The sequence below is a fragment of the Protopterus annectens genome, chromosome 3.part0 (genome assembly GCF_019279795.1).
Source record: "Protopterus annectens isolate FY-2018-M chromosome 3.part0, PAN1.0, whole genome shotgun sequence".
NCBI lineage: Eukaryota > Metazoa > Chordata > Ceratodontiformes > Protopteridae > Protopterus > Protopterus annectens.
The window spans coordinates 937736776-937759490 of record NC_056731.1 but is presented as its reverse complement, the minus strand read 5'-3'; the positions used below and the strand labels follow the sequence as shown (position 1 = coordinate 937759490).

Here is a 22715-nt window from a genome sequence, read left to right as displayed (position 1 = left end):
TAGGTCTGCTCAGGGCTGAGTACAATGGAATTATAATGTCCTTTTATCTGGAAGCCATGCCCTTACTTATGAGTTGCGCCACAGAGAAGGCCTTCCTCACCACTGTGGCATGTAGTGGTCAACATTCAGATTACAGTCCGCCTGTGTACCCAGATCATGTACCACTAGGTCTAATCTTAGGGAGGTGCTGTCTATATTGTAATTAGCTGGGGTATTTGCTTTCCCAATGGGAATAATTATGCACTTTTTTCATTTAATTTAAATCCATGTTTCTCACACCAAATATCTGTCTGCATTAATCATTTCTTTACCATATCAGTTACAGAGATTCAGTGACTGAATTTGCAGTTATCCACAAACTTGGTCAGCAAATGGCTGCCTATGTTTGTCTCGACTTCTGAGAAATAAATTCTGAAAAGGAGAGGTCCTAGCTCAAAATCCTGTGACATGCCACTGGTTACTGTCCACTTGCTGGCTGTGAATTCACCCACTTTGACAGTGTATCCTGTCAGTGAGCCATCTAGCTACCTACCTGATGATGTAGGGGTTTATGACCAGCTGAGAGATTCTCTCTATAATACTTAATGGGGGAATTGTATCAAATGCCTTGGCCAGGTCAAGGTAGGTGGTATGCACAACTCTTTCCCTCATGGCCTTGGTGACCTTCTTGAAAAAGTCAACCAGATTTAACAGACATGATTTACACTTAATGAATCTGAACTGGGTTGGATCCAGAGTCTGGAGAATACTTACGCCCTTGTTAAGGTCCATGATGGTTCTTTCCATGGCCTTATAGATGAGGTTAGTCAGGCTTATGGTTCTATAATTCCCTGGGTCAGTTGATGGTCCCCCCTTTGTGCAGAGAGATGACTGCTGCCATCTTCCATTCTGGCAGAATGTAGCCTGTCTGGAGGCTGTGGTTAAAAAGGGATCCAAGTGGGTCTACTAGGTATTTTTTTTAACTTATTTAAAAGACAACCTCGGATGTTGTCATGGCACACTGATGTAGTGCTTTTAGCCTTTGAGAGTACACAGAAGACCTGCTCTCTTGAGATAATAGGCTATGGAATGATGGCACATATACACTGGGGGACGTCCGGTGGGGACGGGGGGTGGGGGGGGGTTGATCCAAATCTGTCAGGCAGCAGGTTGGCCATTTCCTCTGGTTGAGAATGGTGGTGCCATCCACAACCAGCTATGAGCATTGCTGGACATCCCCTTTAAGATTTCGGATGTAGTTAAAAAATGCTTTGCGATTTTTCCTTAGCTAGGGAGGCCATTTTTGCTTCATAATTTACTTCTGAGGACTTGACAAGACAGAGTCTGATTTGTTTTAGACTAGTGAGGAAATTCTTCTGGTGCTGAACCTGATTCTGCTTATTTTTGGACATTAGTTTCTTTCTGTTGTTGTATAACCTGCTTATACTGGTGTTCAACCAAGGGGGCTTGTTTTTCTGGCAAGACCTGGGTTTAATCCGGTTACATAGCATCCACAATTTCTCATTACATACTTCAAATGTTCAGCCTCTACGTGTTTATCTTTCTAACTTCAAGATACTCGAATCTCCTAGCTGATATCCTCCTCACTAGTCCCCAATGAATCTAGAAATTATAGTCAAACACTGTCTCATATCCTCTGTTCTCTGAATCTTCAGCAGCAGATGGACTAACGCGCTAGTCATGTATGCTCACCCACAATTCACAACTCCCAGTGAACATCCCACAGAGCTGCCAGTCACAATTCTAGCAATGATCAGGCTCAAAATGACTGCTTCCAGCATAGTAGAAGATAATGTAACTTACATGTAAGAATAACCTACAACATGCAGTCAGCTGTAATGTTTATTTACTAGTTAATATAGCATATATTGATCTTTTGTATACTCTTTTCAGCTATGATCCACATTCCAAGAGCAAGGATAAATGCAATATACTTACTGACAGTTCAAAGTAGACAACTGAGCACCACATTGGGGGAAATAAGAAAGAGGAGTACTTGGAGAAATCAGCGAGACAGTGAGGACACGTGAACTCCAGACAGACAGTAAAAGGAAATCACAGCAGAACACCATATCCTGAAATCTATGGGGCAGAAACCTTAACCACTCTGCTACTACACACTCAGCAACAAGGTCTACAGTTAAGGCCATATATTTGCAATGCAGCATCCATTTTCTACTTTAAATTAAAAAGTTGTTTAACAAGATAACACAAGGTCAGAAAAGCACAAGATATATGATAGATTCGGGAGGAATTAGTCACATATTTGAAAGTATGTTATGCTGAAAAACTGGAGTGCTAAAGACTTTTACCGCTTACATATAAATAGACAAACCAAGAGTTGTACAAAACAAATGGACATACATAAAACATATTTCATAAAGTAAGACTTTTTTGCAGCGGAAGAAATCAACTGCTGAATTGGGCTTCAACAGAAAACAGTATTTTTTTGTATGTTAATTCCTGGAGGTTTTCTAGGTTTCTGTAACTGTACAAAGGCAGTTCAGGTGTGTAATAAATTCAGGTAAAAACATCATTCATATTGCACTTCTATAACCTGCATGACTAGGATGCAATGGTAATGCTAACAGTTCAGGATATACACACATACTATACATACTCAATTGTGAATGAGTAGTATGTCATACATATTTTGTGTGTGCTTTGTGAATATGTACTTATGTGAAGGATTTATACTGGTGGTATACCAGGCCTATATTTTTTTTTTCTTTTGCCCATCATCCTTAGCCACTCAATTGCTACTCTCAAAACCCTCTGGCCACATGCTCAGTCTGCAACTGATGAAGGTTTCAGTCTGAATGTACATGTACAATTCCAAAATACTGTCCCTATACCACTTGTTCAGCAAAACAGATTTCCCTGATCCTAAACAGAAACCTATATATTTAAAAGAAAATCACCAATATTTGCTTCTTTAACACAACTCAGACATAAGCTGCCAGCTCTGTCCTATGTTGGACACGAAACTATACCCCTTCCTTTCCAGCGATGCCAGGACAGACACAGGGGTAGGGTATTCTTCCTGAACTAGAATAAGGACTCTTTCTAGTGGAAAATTATTCAAAAAGAAAATTCTGCCACCATCCAATCCATCTCCAACCAAATTTGTCACTGCATTATACACATTCTTAGAAATATAAGACTGCTTCAAAGGATTCAAAATGATTACCAGTAAATTAAATACTTCTCTCAACTATTCAGTCTTCTACAAATACAGTCTCCTCTTCCTCTAAATGCCAAGCTCACAAGACAATCACCAACATTCAGCATCAGAAAACTTAATCGCTCAGGTCCATGTCTACAAGCACTACAATCCAAACTGCTCTCCCTGTGACCTTTCTTTTTCTCTACTTGGTCCCAACTTTCGGGAGTCACTTCCTTCAACTTTAAAGCCACATCACTTTTTTTCAAAAATGCTGAATTCTATACTGAAATCCCATCTCAGAATACTACTCTATGGGACATATTATCTAGGGATGACTGTTTTCAATCTACCACATCTTTTCTACATATTGTTCTCAGTTCTTTAATCATATCTCTCAAGTATCCATATTTTTGCAGAATGTCCAGATTTTTGCCTCATATTTTTGGCCTATCCCTGATACGATTTTTGCTTTTCTGACAAATGAGTGAGGACTGAATTCACTTATTTATGATAGATATTTGACTTTCAGATTTCACATCCTTCAGAAAATGCATAGCATAGAAACTTTCTAAGTTTATAAGAGCAATATTTAACATTTGTCCATACTTTTAGGCCTTTGTCCCATTACTTTTTGACTTTGTCCAGATTTCTTGTGCTAAGAGGTTGAGAAGCAAGCCCCTAGTGCCTCCCTTGCAATATGTGTACCTTCTAACCTTGTGTGTATATGGGTTTACTTTGTTTGATAGAAAACACATTTCATTGAAACTCATTTCATCGAAGCCTCATTTCACTGAAAACGAATTGCCTGAGCACAATTCACTGAAAGCTCACTTCACTGAAAACTCATTTGACTGAAACTTATTTCATCTAAAAATGTATATGCCCTGTTCCCCACTGTAGTGCGATCCTGGAGTTAGTATATATAGTAAGGAGGGTGTGTGGGGTGTAGCCCCCCCCCATTTTAAATGTTGCAAACCACAGACATGGATACTTACAAGTCGAATGAATAACTCTTTCCAGAAGATAATGTATACCCAAATTATGTGGGGGGCTACGCACCCCAAACCCTCCCCTTACTATATATACTAACTCCAGGATCACATACCTTTTTAGATGAAATGAGTTTCAGTCAAATGAGTTATCAGTGAATTGTGCTCAGGCAATTCATTTTCAGTGAAGTAAGACTTTGACAAAATGAGCTTCAGTGAAATGTGTTTACTATCAAACAAAGTAGACCCATATATATATATATATATATATATATATATATATATATATAAAAACACACACGCACTACTAAAAATCTTTCTTGCATTTCTTTCACATTGGCGCTCATTCTTGTTTACCAAATATTTCTAGTATTCACACTACTGTGCATGTAGCATTTAACTACACCATTAATATGTTATTTACTAATCACTACAAATGTGTTATATTCTCTCCCAGGCTGAAAATTTTCAGAATTGGGCAGTGCTGTATTCCCAGTAAACAAACTTGATCAATAAGTCTAGCCAATGGACTTCAATAGCTGCCTCTTTTACATTTTTATATACTCGCACTGCAAGTTTAATTAAAAATAAATCCTGCTTTGTATGTTTCACTACAGTCCAATATGTTTTTAGAATTATCAGAGCAAAGCATTGTTACTTAGACCACTATTCCCCTAAAGGGTTCAGTATGACAGCTCATCATTAGTGACATATAAAGGCAATAATCTACACTAACCTTCATTAGTAAGGCATTATGCCTGGAACAGAGCATTCCAGCAAAACACTATTTTCTTGAAAGTTATCATAGGACTCCATGGTACTTTGAAGTCCAAGAAGAGTAATACCATCATATGAAAAGACTGCTGGTGCTGATGACTTGGTCAAGACCATTTTTGCTGTAAAATAATACATTCTGTAGTCTTCTCATTTTCATTGTTGATATGCTAGGGTAGGGAGGGTCACTAAAGAATCCCCTTTCCTTGCCTTTTCTTTGGTTAATTGCTAGTGCTTCCTCACTGCACCCTTTGCCGGTGTAAGTTGCTGGCCATTAACATAGCTGTGCGCATCATGCCACAGAACTGACAGCAGCAGCAGCAAATACCTGATAACTATCCATATCTCCAACACCTTGCTCTCTCTGGTAGGAAAAAATAAAGCTTGTCAAAAACAGCATGCACAAATTCATGATACAAACAAGATTTTTTGTAGGAATATAACACAATTCAAACAAGGAACAGACTTTTTTGAAACATTTTCAAAATGAGCGTCATAAATCTACAATAAAATGCTAAAAGCTATGTAAAAATTGGGCCCCCATACATCTGGGTAAAAAAATAAATAATAACAAGAAATAACTGGCAACTGTTGAGATCAAGATACTTTGGACACACTTACTATGTATCCCTGTCTTAAAGAGCACCTTTCATATTCATGGCAATACAGAACTTTTAAAGTATTAGTATAGTTTTTTTGTTTAAGAAGTGAAAGGAACCACGTTACTGTAACATGGCTTGCAGTAGACTGCAGTGGAAAAAGCAAAAACAGTTCAGACAGAATACACTAACATATTGACCTGTTTGTTTTCTAGCATGAAAGGTGCTCCTTAAAACTGGCATGCTAAAACCCTGCTTTAGGAAGAAAAAATATAAAAGTAAAGCATGAAAAAATTCCTTTCTTTTTGTCTCAACATGTTTACAATACAATTAAGACAAGCTGTTCTGACCCATATTTTTAACATGCAAACATTTGTGGATCAAATTATTGAAAAAGGTCAATTGTATACATTTATTTACTACTTCCAGCATCAACCTTCATGCTGAATGTTTTAACAGTACAGAATTATTTACAGTTGAAATCTGCTGCAGAAACACATTTTAAGACAAAATAGCTAAAATTAAGCACAAAACAGAGCTAGAGAAACAAGAGGTAATTAAATTAACATTTCTTTTGTTTGAATGTTCTATGAAAACCCTGCAGTGTTGTACGTGATGATGATGCCAGGAACAGTTCTCAGCCTTAAAGCATTCTTTAACCCCACTGCAAATCCTGATCCAGATTACTAGAACAGTGATTTCCCATATTCACATACAAAAGCATAAAGGGTACTATAAAGCCAAGAAGCTTTTTTTTTTGTTTCCCTGTAGGACCAAGCCAGATGGCCTGCCCCCAACAGGCCCAATCATTGAGGGTGACAGCAAAACATTCCAGGGTTAGCCAAGAGCCACAGGCCCATTCATTCCTGCCTGGGATGAAATATCAGTCCATTCTTGCCCAACTGCAGAATGAGTCAGGTGGTAAGGTGCAGGCAAGCTTACTGGTCCTATGGGGTACTCTGCTCATCTCCCCAGTGGAACATCCACCTCCCCTTTGATGGCTCTCTACTCTCCATTGTATGCTGTCACCTTGAGCAGTGTGCCTCCACACACCAAGTCCTTTGGAATGTGCTACAATGCATAATGGCAGCATATTCTTTCTAGGTCCCTGCTCCACAGTGTAACAGCATGTGCTCTGCTAGGTGTTACCCAAGTGCCAAGCCACAGGCACCTCCTCTATCCAGGATGGGTGAGCCAGCAGCAGCACTCACTCTTATCCTTCCCAGCAAGCTCCTTCAGATGCACAATCCAGTATTCAAACCTTAGGAATCTTGTACCATAATCAAGGCTTTAGGAAGCTTTTCTTAAACATCAACCATTTAAATCATGAAGCATAAAATGAAGAATGTAAACTCAGCAAAGAACAATTAAAACTTTAAACACAGATTTCTTGTCTATTTATCACCTACGGTAACACAAAAATCTTTTAATGACCAAATGGAAAGTAAAACGTACCTCAGATATACATGGTGATAGCTGACTACTCTTTCAAAAACTTACATTAATTTTAAGCAGTACATTAGCTTTGTGGGAGTAATTTATACAGTAATGATATGTGAGAACTCATCATGCCTGTAAATAAGCTGAGAATTTAAGAAGCAGATTCTTAACCAGTGGAATATGTTTTTTCCTGTTGCTCTGCTCACAATGTAGATCTGAACATCTAAGGTTCACTGAAACCATAGCCACAACATTCCATCGCCAGACACCTGAGGGAAGGGGCATGCTCCCTGCTGAAGTCCTTGCGTACAAATCAAAATAAGATGGCTCTTTTTAAAGCAGCACTTACTACAATGTAAACTTACTTGCTAAATGTCTTACTTTCTAACTATGTACGTAGGCATAACATTCCAGAGCTGCAGCAGCTTCATTCAGGGAGAAATGGACATGAAACACAACAAATCATTTCAGATATCCCCTTACACATATACAGAGATGGAGACAACTCGCCAGTTAGTACTGTTCTAAATCTAAAGGGAAATTAGGGCAAAAAAAAAACCACATTTCAGAAGCCCTTATCAAAGGCTTTTCACACCACGAGTACTCATACATCTTGTTTCAGAAAGACTTTGAAAGGTGGCCCTCAACACCACTGATGTTAGTTTTCATGTCTTTACATACAGCTAGTGTGACGAAAGGCAAAATTATTTCCAGCTTTAAAGCATCTGATGCTGCTAAACATCAGACCATTTGATCAGCTGGCCCATTCACTCCCCATGCACTGGGTGAGCGATGACTGAAACAGGACATCATTCAGGCAGCCATCAGCAGATTTTCATTTTTTTTTTTTTTTTTTTTTGCAGCTCCCAACTCCAAAGCATGTGCTCAGTAATGCTCAGGGTTCAGCCTGAAAGGGGTGCCAACAAGGACGTGCGCCACTCACTTCCACAAATTACATAACCCCTCAGGGCAGACCTTACCAACCCCAATTTCAAGCCAATGCACCTGTGGAGTCTCTAATATCAGTTAGGGAATCAGTCAAGAACATACACTCCAAAGCATGTGCTCTTACACCCTCCTCCTAAAGTGAGGTCAACTGGCAAAACTGCATCACTTCTCTTCACCACCACCACCAGCAGGTATGTAAGCAACTAATAAAACCTGGGTTGCATGGGTCATAGTCAAGGTTATATCCCTCTACACACTGATGCAGATGGCTGAGAAGGCAGAAGAGTTAATGCAGAGAAATGCTGAAACTCATTTACATCAAAGCAATCTGGAATAGGACATCCTTTCACACACCCAACTAGTTTATGCCACCATTCTTGAAGAGCAAAAAAAAAAAGTGTGCCACATAGCAAATGCAGACAGAATGCTTTTGTATCTGTTACAATGCTTTGATTCGGAAATCTTACTACTAAATGCAGCACTTTCAGAGGCGCTGTTCAGATTATTACATTAGGCTGTGATCAGCAGTGCCTTAAGGTGCTTATAGTTTCATTAAAGCACCTTTCAAATTTCAGGGGTGCTCCTGGCAGCATGCAGAGAAGGTATTAACAAAACTTATAGCTCAAATGAGTTAAAAAAATGTCTTGCAGGACAGCCCTGTCCATAGTTGCTGTACTATAAAAATACAGATTCAGACCTACGTGCTCTGTGAAAGTAAACACTTTGAACCACATAGGTCTGGCACAAATCCTCACACAGCTGCATTCCTGAAAACAGGCACCAGGAAAGCAACTTCGTTATCTGAAATGTCTCTCGCATAAAATATCTAGAAGACCAATGGCCCTCTTTCTGGCCGAATATAATAGTTCGTCAAACACTTAAAAGCTTACTGGAAAACTGAGTTAATCAATCCTGAGTATCACAATGTACACCTGGAAATGCTATATAATAGTCATGGTTCAGTCCTAGTTTGTGGTTCTAAGAAAAGGACTAAAAAGAGAATCAATGGACTTAATGAAACCTCATAGATCACACATTCTGAAGATGGGACGAGTCTTCAGGAAGATTAGATCCCCAAAGAATAAAATATACGATTATACTGATAGAAGAAAATCTATGATCATACAGGTTCATAGGTGTGTACTACGCTAACTACTACTAGGGCTTTTTTTAATCTTAGCTGTGCATCCAAATTCTCTGACAAGATCTGGTACCCATGATAAGTGTAAGCAGGGACTTGGGAAATAAAACATTTACAAGCAGGGGCTTGAAAGATTAACTATTTGCCAATTACCTGTGTCCATTACAGACATTGGTGCTAAACCAGGGATGAATTTCCTGTTCCCCATCCAATTGTCCAAGTTGCACTTTTGGGTTTGGAAGGAACTCTACTTCACACGGATGGGCAGTCTGTCTCAGAGAAGAGGTAGTCTCTGGGATACAAGGGAGCTGACAAGCATATACTACGTACACTACAGCATACACTCTGGCTAGTCTGGGGGTAGAAAAATGAAGTTAAACTTTTAAATAGCTTTTTCCTCAGCCCACCCCCTATCTTCCCCGTGCTGGAATGTTCTCCTGTTGGCTGACCTGCTAAGAGCACTTTGCATCCCACACAGCAATTCTCAAATAGTTTGTTTGATATGAGGGGAGAGACGTATATACAGCAAGAGGATAATGCCTACTGACCAAGCTACTCACTCTGGCAGTTGTATGGGGGGGGGGGTAGAGGCGGTCAGGACTGGACATTTAAAAAAATAGCTTCAAATGTTTATTGTCTGCATCTGTACTTGGTGGTACACTTGCTTGCCCTTAAATACAGCTGCAGCCAATAACTTAATCCTCCTCCTTGTTGCTTTTGCTCTTTCATCTGCTGCTGCTTTGCTTCCCCTTTGGACACAGGATGGGAAATACTAGTGACTGACTGACTGCTTGCTGGTGAAGCCAGCCATGGAGGACTACAGGGTAAACACAGGAGGAGATTTTCTTTTCTGCTGCTGGATCATTCGTCAAAGACTCGACTCGAGTACTGTAGCATTAGTGCTGCTGCCTGTCTCTGAAAGAAACAAAATGCGACTGCCTGTTTGCTGTGTGGTTGTGTGTAAAAGTTTTGTGGTTGCATTCCTAAACCTCTGAAGCAAGTAGCCAGCCATCCAGCCATGTGTGTGTGTGTTTACCTTTATTTGTTTATTTTTTAATTCAGCTAGCACTTGAGTTTGTTCTACACTTTGTTCTGGACACAGTCTAGCTCTAATAGGTCCCAAATAAAAAGGTGTCCTCCTAGTTAGTAGCTACTATAAGTAATCGCCAGTAGCAGCCTGCCAGTCAAGTCCTTTGTTTTTTTCTTTTTTTTTGGATCAGGCTGTTAGATTAGTAGTTATCTGCACTGCAGAGAAACATTCAACCTGCATTTCTCCTGATCCAACACTAAATGTTGGACCCTTTGCTTGCTGCATTTTATTTATTTATTTTTAGTAGACAGTAACTGAATTCCACCTTGCATGGGGAACTTCATTTTTTTTCTTTCAATAGTTGTTGGATCCCCCTTGCTTGAGGAAAGTTTTGCTTTTGCTGCTGCATTTTTTCTTTTCCTGTTCCAGACATACTACACAACAGCCCCCCCTCCATTGCTTAGGGAACTTGTGCTGCTGCATTTTTTTTTCTTCCTGATCCAAAAGAGTAGATGGATCCCTGCTGCACCCCCCCCCCAGTATTATAGCCATCTGCAGTACTCCTACAGCTTGCTCTCAAATGACCATCAGTGCCCCAACAAAGTTATATAGAGTCGAGTATATATTGACACAGTGAGAGAGAAGCTACTTCAGCAGACAGTTAAAATGGAAAAAATGGGCAGTACCTTCAATCAGAACCTACTTCAGTGGATACTTCTTTGCTTTGTTGTGGGTTGCCTTGCCTACCAGTATTGGTCTTACAGTGGCTGGTTTTCCAATTTGTTTTTTATGGGATGTCTTTTTTCTTACATCCTAAAGACATGCCACAGGTGTGTATATATTGTGATGGACTGGCACACCAATGAAGATTAGTTTTAATAAACAGAAATAACTCCAGGAGATGGGGTAGCCAGAGAAACACCAAAAATAAAAATCAATTTCATCAGACGATTTCTTTGAGATGAAAGCGACATTAAAGCTGGTTTTTGTTAAAGTTGGTGGTTACCTCTTGGTGGTTCCTGTTCTACCTGTGTGGTTGACTTTTATTTTTGAAGATTAGTTTTAACTTTTTTTAAGCCCCATTCAAGATTATTTTTATTTAAATCTGTTCACCGTAGTAGAACACTGCTCAGTCAATGACCAGTTGCAGGCTCTGCCTGGATTATCATCATTTAACAAAACAATGTACGGTAAAACAGAGAACACTGGCTTACATTTATGACATCCAAGGTTGTAGTGTGCCACTTTTGGCCTTATTTCCTGACTGCAGCCCTCAGTCATTTGTCAGTAAGAAAAGACAAGCTATCTCCCGACTTCTTAGTGCAAAAATTAGGGGGCAAAGACAAGTGAAATGGTGGGCCATCAAAAAAGAACCATAAATAAGGACTAGTTTTAAAAAAGATTCTCCTATAAAATTAGAAAGCTGCTAAAATAACAGGGTTCATGCTGGCATGCATTTCCTGAATGATGTGAAGACTCAAACTCAAATGTGTTATTCTTTAGGGACTACAGTCTTCAATAATGTGCCACAAAACTCACATTTCATGAGGGACAGACTGAAAATAGGAAACTGGCCAACACTTGTTAATTTATGTTTAGTTACTCTGATACAGTAAGTACTGAGAAACATTGAATTTATAAGAAACAAAATAAGCAATATTGTTCATAGTGGGTATGGAGAGGTGTGTGTGTGTGTGTGTGTGTGTGTGTGTGTGTGTGTGTGTGTGTGTGTATAAAACATGGCACTACTGTGCTTAAAGTAAACGATTACATATTGCAGAGACAGTTCCATGATCTTTCTTACATTATTTAAAGAAAATGGTGTGCGCTAGCACAGTTTGACAAATACTACCGTATTTGCTTTAATTGCAACTATGCATGATGATTTAGAACTTTTGGACCTGCCATTTCTGATGTTCAGGACAAGCTTTGTTTTTCTGAGTTTCCTGCTGTTTTGTAATTTATTTTGTGGTTCACTGAGAAAAAAGCAGAGAACAGTGATTTCTTTGAATCCCGCACCTATGGCATTACAATGAAACACTGACATGATTAACAGTGTTTGCCACATGAGTTATTAGTCCACACATTTCATGTTTAAGGATTTCTTTTATTCTGGACAAGCTGTGTTTTACTATGTCTCTTGAGGTTTGTAATTTATTTTGCACTTTGCTGAGAAAAAGTTGAGAACAGCAAATTAGTGGTCTAAAATTTGACATTTAAACCTTTCCCTTTGTATTATATTTGCGGTATTGTAGTCATTTTGGCATTACGTAAGCTGTTCTGTACTGCAAAGGCATATGTGTTGGGTGGATTGAGGGGGGAGGGGATCAGGTTTTTGCATGAAATGGAGGTTCCACTGAAAACACATTTCTGCAATGTTTTCTGAATGGGTGGTATATGACAACAGCCATAAACCATTGTGCACCTCTTGCACGGTTAGACATGGAATCTGAAGTCATGAGCGTGACACACTACTTCTGTTTTTGTGTCTATCATCATGTAATGGGAACTTTGGATCACTTACAAGCCTTTTGTTATTTTCCCCTACTATGAGAAAATTGGGGGGGGGTGACGCCTGTGCATAAGGTAGAGTAAAACATACTCTGGAAATGTTCTCTATTATACTACATATTTTAAAATCTTATACAGTTCAGTAAAAGGCTTTATGTTTTTTAGTTGGATTGTATCATTTACAATGCCAACCTGTTCAGCTAAAAGCTGTGGAGTGAAATTCAGAAATGCTGCCCTGCAAGGTCTGACCTTATTGCAGTATTTGGTATATTTGGTCCTTGGTAATGTCCTGTTGCTATATTCCCCTGTATCATTCTGTAGTTTCAGCACTTTGATCCAGCAGTGTATTTGGTTCATTTGTTTTTGTCATCACAACCACACGTTTTTTTTTTTTTTTTTTTTATTGCAGTCTCTTCATTTTCACTATTGTGGTGGTTTTGCTCAATACACATATTGGCCAAATACAATGTTATTTGTCTGCCTTTTACTAGTAGTATAAAAAATGCATGGATGCACGCCATATTTGAAAGTGTCAAAAGTATGGAGTCACTCAAAGGTGCTGTGGAAGCCCTGAGGATAAAACTGCACTTTTAGGTGTGTTTTATGACTAAGTACACTGTTAACAGAGATCAGTGATATAGTGAAGAGAAAGGTATCTTTATTTATGCATATTTACTGCCACAGTATGGCGTTTTGCACTGTACTTGTTCATTTTGGGTGGTGTGCTGAAATTCTATTCAGTACGCTGCACAATATACTGGCTGAAAATGTGTTGGCTTGTCATGACATCAGTAGCAAAAACATTTTTCAGCTGCACTTAAAGTTGTAACATGCAGTAGGTTAAGTGCTATGTTTGAAAGTGGATAAAGCTGCTAAAAGTGTACAGTCAAACTCAAAGCTAAGTGTTCTGCAGTGGAAGCTCAGAGGACAGACTTGCAGTCCCAGGTGCTGGAAGAGAGTACCCTATTAACTGAAAGATTAATGAAACAACAGAAGACAAGATGCAGCCTTTCCAAGTAGCATGACTGTATGCCTAAGGTAGTGTCAGTCTGGTATTTTGCATTGTACTTGTCTACTCTGAGTGCTCTGCTGAATATTTTTGTTCAGTAAGCTGCATGCTAGTCTGGCGTTCTGCATTGTACTTTTTCCATTTTGTACACTATGCTGAAGTTCAGCTCAGTATGCTATATGCAACAGTGGCAAAAATGCCTGAGCTGCAAAATGTCTCAGAATTACCTCATTGAACATAAAATGTGCAGGATATTCAACTGCATGATGCAGTGGCTATAACATGAGTTTCAACGACTAAAGTTGTGAAGTCTAATTCAGAGGTGTGCTGAGCTGAAGAGCCGAAGACAGACATGCACAGTCTTGAATGTGTTTTTGCGGCTGGTTGCCCTATTACCCAAGTTTTTGTAACGACATGTCAAAGGGAAATGCACAACCTTTGAAAGTGACATCAGTGAATTCAGTTCCCATGTACTGACTGTCACAGTCTGACGACATTTTGCAGTATATCTGGCCTTCATTTAGGGTGCTGTGGTGAAGCTGTCCTGTATGCAGTGCTGGCTAAAAAATGAATATGAATATAACTGATATGAAAAACCCCTCTTTTTCCAGGGGGGAAAAAAACACTAATTTATTGTGCCATAGACTGGCTATAGCTGAGGATAAAAATTCAGAGGTGTGCTTCACTAGAACCTGAGGATATATTTGCACTCTGAAGTGTTTTGTGACTGACTACACACTGTTGCCTTGACACGTGATGAAATGTCACAATGCGACAACAGAATTTTCATTCCATCTGCCTTTAAGTCAGGTTGTTGCATTTTTGCATTAATCATTATTGTCTTCATTTTGAATGCTGGGCTGAGTAGACTGCAGAGTTACTACTGTTGGTCAGGCATAGTGCTGAAAAGCAGTGTCTGCCACTGTTTGTGAAGGCAGTACAGTGAAGAGCTCTGTGACTGAAATGCGTGATTGTAGGTGGCCTGCACAATCCTTCGCCATGCCTGGAATACAACATGTGTGGTAGCTTTTAATATGGTCCCCTTGCCTTGTCTCAGTAAAGAAAAAGAAACACTTCCATTTTACTGAGCTTTTCTTTTGTTTGATATGCTCTTGCTGATTTTCATTCTTTGAATGCAAAGTTCTCATCAAAAATGAGCTCTTATGTGTCAGCTGTGTTGATGTGGGACAACAGATGGAAAAGTGTAAGCTTCCACTGTATTACACTGATGTTTAGAAGGTAGAAAGAATGAGCTTTTCTGACTGTGTTTCAGGAATGGAGTCTAAACGAAAGCAGGTATCAGGTGCACAGCAGAGGAAGGCACAGCAGACCTGTTAACATGCTTAGCTACTTTCCTGATTTGTTATGTTACCATCATTCATCTTGCATAGGTAACCACCAAGTCAATCTGCAATAACAATGTGCAGTGCTCAGAAGTAACTAACTCTGTGACCTATTTTTGGTAGGCAACATTCCTTTCATATAGCAACATCACAATACCCATGCAGTGGCCCACATTCTCATTTTCTACCCATTACATGAAAGTATCAATTAAAATCCTTGGAAGTGTGCAATGAACAAATTAATGGAAGGACTTATGAATGAACAATTTAAATGGAATAGAGTGCACATGCTAGGTATTCTGTAGATAGTTCTGCAATGATTTTGTACTCTACACGTGCCTTTTGCCATTGCTCTTGCATTCTGTAAAGATCACTGTTATGTTTTCTCACTGACGGTAAACATGATTTTCAATCCTGTTGATGCAACAGGATACACTAAGCATTACCCCCAAGCAGGCATAAAGAAAAGCCTTTGACTCGTGTGGCACCAGCCATGACTTCAGGACAACACTTAAGTATTAGTTAAGTCTCATTTTTGGTGTGTGTGTGTTTACAGCAGTCATATCACGTGCTGTATCGTGAAGTAATAATATTGTTTGTTTAGGCATGTCATTGAACCGTCTGCACCTGTGGCAGCAGCTGAGCTGGGCGAAGGACCATGTGCAAGCAGGTAAAGAATTTTACGAAGCAATGCAGGTAAAGTACAGTTTTGTACCTACCATAAATGTAGATGTTCGAGTGTTCACACTGCTGCAGTCATCACACTTGGGTTATCCTGCCGTCAAGCGGTCCCGCAGTCGGCCAGAGTTCCAAAGTCATGGTCCGGCGTCAGTTGCTGTCGCTTCTTCCCTGACGTCAGTGCGTCAGGGGTATATAAGAGGCATCCAACGCCATTTTCTTCAGTTTTTCTTGCCCCAGATGTCAGGTGCCCCCAAGTAGGTAGGCAATATATATTGCTAATAAAACATATAAAAGGAATAAAAGGAATACCTTCAGTTACAAGCAAATACACCACAAAGGTTGTACAGGATAGAAAAGGTATAGAGAAGTTCAGCTAGGTCAGAGGGGATGGAGGGAGGGTAACCTGGACTGCAGCAGTGTGAACACTTGAACATCTACATTTATGGTAGGTACAAAACTGTACTATGTTCATCGTGTTACACTGCTGCAGTCATCACACTTGGGTTGAATCCCAAAGCTAAGGATGGGTGGTGGAACTAAACAGGGTTTGGAGAAGCTAGTAGGCCCTGCAGAACTGCAATGGCAAAGCCAGCTCTGGTTTTAGAGTATAGAGGTAAGTGATAGTGCTTGGTGAAGGTGTGCACTGAACTCCAATTACAGCTCCCAAAATATCCTTGGTTGGTACCCCTCTGAGGAAGGCTGTTGATGTTGCTGTAGCCCTGGTGGAATGTGGCCTAATGTTACCAGGTACAAGTTTCCCATGGTGTGTGTAGCAGAAACGGATACAATGTCCCATCCATTTTGAAATGGTCTGTTTTGAGATAGCCTTTCCTTGTGATCCTGCAGCATAGGATACAAAGAGCTGGTCAGATTTTCTGAAAGCATTAATTTTAGTAACATAATTGCCTGTGAATGTCCAAAGAGTGTAGGAGCCTTTCCTCTTTGTTCTGGGGGTTTGGATAAAAGGTGGGCAAATGAATGGATTGGTTTAGGGCCACATTGAATACCACCTTTGGCATAAATGAAGGGTTAGTTCATAAAGCGACTCTGTCTTGATGAAAAATGATGAAAGGCTCCACTGCCATTAGGACCTGTAGCTCTGAGACTCTTCGTGCTGAAGTTATTGCTAGCAGCAGGGCAGTTTTCCATGACAGAAACTGTAGATCAGCTGTAAAGGCTGGTTCAAAGGGCAGTAGTGTAAGTTTTTCCAAAACAAAGTTGAGATCCCAAGTTGGTGTTGGTGCTCTCCGGGGCGGTCTTATGTTCTTAACCCCTCTGAGGTACTGTCTTAGTAATGGATGTGAAAATATAGGAGGATCCGTGTTGTATTGAGCTGAAATAGCTGAGGCGTGGATCTTAATAGATGAAAAGGAAAGTCCTTTGTGCAACATCTCAGTTAAATATTGTACAATCTGAGGAATATTTGGGACAAGGGGATTTTGGCCTTTAGCCTGGTTCCAGGCGCAGAATCTTTTTCATTTGTCTGAATAGGCTTTCCTGGTGCTGGGCCTCCTGGCCTCCAGAATGACATCCATCACAGCTTTAGAGAGAAGTGTTGACTGGTTGTTTAGTTAATTTGCTATGCAGCCAGATTTCAAGTCTTGAGCTGGCTGTGTAGAATCTGATTGTTTTGCTGAGTGAGCAGGTGAGGAATTTGAGGTAAAACCCATGGTGGGCCTTGAGCCATGTTCCTTAGTATTGGATACCAGTGTTGGCGTGGCCAGTCTGGAGCAATGAGTATCATTTGTGGCCTCTCTAATCTAACCTTTGCCAGAAGAGGCAGTGGAGGAAAGGCATACACTGTCAATGTTTTCCAACTGAATGAGAGGGCGTCCACTTTCCAAGCTAGTGTGTGGTATGTCCTTGTGCAAAATTTACATAGTTGGTAGTTTTGGGGAGAAGCAAACAGATCTATGTCTGGGCTCCCCCATTTTTGAGTTATCATTGCGAATACTTGTGGATATAGTTTCCACTCATGAGGATCGATGATGTTTCTGCTTAGATCGTATGCCAATGTGTTTTTCTTTCCTGCCAGGAATTGTGCTTGTAGTTGAACTTGGTAGGTCTGTGCTGTGTTCCACAAGGTCATTGCTTGCCTGCATAGGGGGTAGGAATGTGTGCCCCCTTGCTTGTTTATGTACCACATCACTGTGGTGTTGTTCGCCTTTATTAGGAGTTGTCCTGGATGTAGGAGGTCCTTGAAAGCTGTTAGGGCATTTTGTACAGCTAGCATTTCTTTTTGATTGATATGTAGATGCCTTTGATCTGCAGACCATTTGCCCTGAATACACTGTCCTGCCATGTGTGCTCCCCAGGCATAATCCGATGCATCTGTTGTTATAGTTTGCCTGGCTGTGGGTAAGGTAAAAGGCTGACCCTTGTTGAGGTGACATGCCTGAGCCCACCATAGAAACTCCTGTTGAAGGCAGGGAATGAGTGGTATTACTGTTTCCAAGCTGTGGCTGTGTTGAGTCCATACGCTTTTCAGGTACCATTGTAATTTCCTCATATGCAGTTTTGCATATGGTATTAGTAGTATGCAAGATGCCATGAATCCCAAGGCCTGCAGAATTTTTCTTGCAGGGAGTTGGGTCTTTGTTGTCATCATTTTGAAGTATTGAGTCAGTTGTCCTTGCTTGTCTGGTGTGAGATAAGCCATATGGGCTGTTGTATTTAAGCTGGCACCCAGGAATATTATGTCTTGTGAGGGCACTAGTTTTGACTTCTTTTCGTTTACTGCGTACCCTAGGCAACTTAATAGGTTTTTGACAAATGCCAGATGCTTTAAAAGAATGTCCTTGCTTTCTGCTTGAATAAGGCAGTCGTCCAGGTATGGATATATTTGAATTCCTCTGTCTGCAGTATGCAATTACTGGTGCCAGGCATTTTGTGAAGACTCTGGGTGCAGTAGATAAGCTAAAGGGCAGTGCAGAGAATTGGTAATGGGTTGAACCTGCTATGAATCAGAGGTATCTTCTGCAATTTTGTCTGATAGGGACATGCAGGTATGCCCCCTTGAGGTCCAACATTACTAGCCAAGCCTTCTTGCCCAGCATGGGATGAAGTTGCTGTAGTGTTAAGCATCTTGAATTTGGGTACTTCCAGATATGTGTTTAGAATTGAGAGGTCCAGAATGGGTCTCCAGGCTTTGTCCTTTCGTGGAACTAGAAAGAGTCTTGAGTAAAATCCTTGTCCTTGTTCCTGTGTAGGAACCTGTTGAATGGCTCTCATGTCCATGAGAGCTGAAATTTGTTTTTGAGCCTCTGCCCATTGATTTGGTGGCAGGTTTGGCATTCCTTTTATCCTTGGTAAAGTGTGAAAGTGGAATCTGTATCCTTGAGATACAATATTTACGGCCCATCCTTTTGTGATGATATGCCAGTTGTCTGCAAAAAGTGCTAGTTTTCCTCCCAAGGGAGCTGCCAAGAAGGATTTGCTTGGCAGTATGAGGGGTAAGTCATTGTGTTTGTCTTCTGATAGTTTGAGACCTGTCTTCTCCTACTTTTTGGGTTGTGGCACCCCATTGTCGAAGCTGGTAAGAGCCTTGTGACTGACCTCTGCCCCTTGGGCATCTGTATCTGCCCCTCTGCGGTCTGGCAGAAGCTGGAAAGGACCAGTTTTTGGTTGGCCAATTTCTGCTGAAACGAGGGGGTTGAACCTGTAAAAAATCCTTGACCGTCTGCATGGATTTTGCCTTATCCTCCATTTTCTTTAAAACCTCTTCTGCTTTTACAACAAATAAAACATCCTGCTGTAAAGGTGCATCCAATAACTTTGCTTTAACATGATCAGGTAAAGTTTGTTCTTTTAACCAAGCATGCCTACGTATGACAGACCCCGTCACTGCTGCTCCACAAGCAGCTTCCAATGAATCAAATCCACATTGCAAACTATGTTTTCCCACTTGTTCAGCTGCATGCAACAAATCTTGCATTTCCTTGTAATCAGGCTGTTCTGTATGTGTGATCATTTTTTGTTTTAATTGAAACATCAAATATTGTTGATATTTCAGCATGTGAAACTGGCAATTTAAGGCCCTCATAGCTAGAGTAGCTGAGGTATATATTTTCTTTCCCCATCTGTCTAGTGCTCTAGAATCCCTTTCAGAGGGTACAGGATTTTTAGCAATAGAGGCCTTAACCCCTTTGGGCCCCTGGGAAATGGTTTCTGGGTCAGCAACAGGGCTTTTATATAGAAATTTATGTGGGTCAGGGACTCTGTAGTATCTGTCTGGCTTGGCTGGTGCAGGAGGTAGTAAATCTGGGTTAAGGCTAGATTCTGAATAAACATCATCCACAATGTCTAACACGGGTGGAATAGCAAGTGGTCTGTGCTGGGGTAGTAAAAGGAACTCTCGGAGCCTTTTCTTAGAATCAGAGTAATCCTGGCCTTCCCAGTGGAAATGTTCCCTCATGGTATGTAAAGTTTCCCCAAAAGAGTAGTCTTCTGGGGGAGATGCTGAAGGGATAGACTCTTCAGCATCAGAGTCTTCATACGGGGGAAAAAAAGAGTATTCCTGTTCCTCAGAAGAATCTGAGGAAATTGAAACCTGGTCAGAGGAAGCGTAGTCCTCCTCCTGTCTTGGCCTTTTATCAGGAGGGGGATGGGAACCCCTGATTAGGGTAATGAAGTCTTCAGCCATCTTAAACATCTGTTTCTTAGGCATGGGGCCTTGTACTGGAGACTGCTGTACAGTCTTCTTTGCTTTTAAAGGGGTTTTCAGCTTTACATAGGATTTAATAGTGAATGTAGTCAGTCTGAAGACACCTTCTGCAACTGAAGGCGTTTAAATTGCACTGGAATCTCCTTCAGCCATGGAGTCGGAAAGGCCTAAAGATAAAGGTTGTGGAGGCCTAGCAATCTCCGCATTGGAATAAGATGGCGCCTGGGGTACTAAATCAGCGGTCGTCAGGGGCTGAGTAGGCACCTCACTGAAAACCGGAGAACCGGCGACTGGCCTAGCAGAGGCCTCGGAGTCCGGTTTGGGTCTCGGCTGCCTGTCTTTATCTTTGCATTTTTTTATGCATTCTGGTCGTCGGTTGCTCCGACGGCATGGTATAATTAAATTTCCTACAAAAATAATGTCAGGCGAAATCAAACCGACGTTTAATAGTTTGTTTGTTAAACCTAGCACAAAACCAACAACCTGTGACATAGTGGTCTGTGCCTAGGCAAGGAATACAATAAGAATGAAAGCCCTTATGAGGTATTTGCTTCCCACAAGAAATGCAATTGTTAACTTTTTCTGACATCGGACTGAGGCAAGAAAAAGGTTCCCCAACGAAGTACTTAGCTTTATTGAAGACTTTGGTCTGAAATTCAATTTGAAAATCTCAGGAGTCGGCCGACCGGCACTTGCAAACTGCTTCTGCTTCGGGCACCGCGCGGCAAGAAAGACTGAAGAAAATGGCGTCGGATGCCTCTTATATACCCCTGGCGCACTGACATCAGGGAAGAAGCAACAGCAATCGACGCCGGACCAAGACTTTGGAACTCTGGCCGACTGCGGGACCGCCTGACGGCAGGATAACCCAAGTGTGATGACTGCAGCCGTGTAACACGATGTACATCAGCATTTCCATTCATACCACAGTGTACTTACACTGCACAAATATAAAAGTTGTAACCACACCTGACTGCAATTATTCTCACTATCCTCCCCCCTTTTTTTTTTTTTTTTTTAGTTTGGTGATCCACTGGAGGTACCGCTGAGTGGACATACACAAGCAGATTTTCCTGGAGAAGCAGCTACAGGTGTTCAAAGTCCAAGCTGCTTCCTTCCACCTGAACCTGTGATTTCAATTGAATGAAAGGAGGCCTGCAGTACACAGAACAGCATCTAAAAAGCAACAATGACCTGATCAAGGTGGCTACTAAGATGGAATTTGGTAAAAGGATGTGCAAGGTCCTCCAGCAGATGATGGCCTTCAATCAAGTGCCATGACAGAGGTGGACTACATAATTACCATATCAGGACACGTACAACAATCCAAACATTCTACCTCTCATACTGCAGTTTGTAACAGCAAGATTGATGCCATCAGAATGATGACTAATACACTGGGCTGTACAAATGACATCAACTTACAGAGTTAGACAAAAAGATTATCTTGACCATACATAGGGAACTCAAAGGTTTCAGGGTGTTGCTAAATTGTTTTATGGGATCTGGAGCAAGCCAACAAAACAGGATTCAGTCCACAACTTCTGCATGAATTCAAGTTTTCACACTACTCGCAGACTCTGGATGGGTCTTCTCCACTCCATGCTTTCTGTTCAGCACAGCAAGACATTGTGTATTAGTCTCTATGCCAATGACAGACTGGTCTAATGCGGGGAATATTCTGGACCAACATAGCAAGTCCAAGGACCACTGAAAGCACTTGCAATGACGGAGGCATATCTAGAAGTATGTCATAGCCAACTGCAAACAGCTTATCAGTGTATTGTACAGAACGATTAACAGGTTGCAGGAAAGCACAGTGCATGCCCTGAGATGTATTGTGTGGATAATTTTTCTGTGGAAGACAAAATTTAACGCTTTGTGGAAAACTTACTAACACAGGTAACTTTAAAGCATTGCAGGAATGCATGGCAGGAGTGGACTCTGTCCTGGCTGACCACTTATAGGAGGCTCCAGGCAATGCACTGTACACTTCACAAATTCAAAATGAAATCATTAACCTGAGTTGCAGATTCAAAGGAAAATTTTAAGAGTTAAAGAGGCAAAGTTCTTCAGTTTAACTGCCGACGGAACAACTGACATCTATTATAAGGAGCAAGCGACTTGCACTATATGTTATGTTCACAGAACTAATGGAAGTGCAGAGATCTGTGAAGATTTCTATTAGTTTGTTCAGGCATGTGACACCACAGGAAAAGCCTTTGATGACCTCTTTCAAGAGACTGACAGCATGGAATGTGAACAAGGAGCTGTTGTGAAGCCAAGGCTATGACAGAGGAAGCAACACGTCTGGCTAATTTAAAAATTTCCATTAGCTCGGTATATTGCCTGTAAAACACACAATCTTAACACTGTCTTTGTTCACTCCTGCAATCCATGACATGGCCAACACCTTTGACA

The 22715-nt window shown here is 40.8% G+C and overlaps 1 protein-coding gene across 1 annotated transcript in view; it reads right to left on the bottom strand.

The window, feature by feature from the left end:
• Positions 1-22715, bottom strand: part of KIF13A (kinesin family member 13A) — a 2301375-nt gene that overhangs the window by 1128136 nt on the left and 1150524 nt on the right. The window contains exon 16 of the mRNA XM_044065730.1: positions 5258-5293. Coding sequence (XP_043921665.1) covers positions 5258-5293 — 36 coding nt within the window. The remainder of the gene's footprint in view (positions 1-5257; positions 5294-22715) is intronic.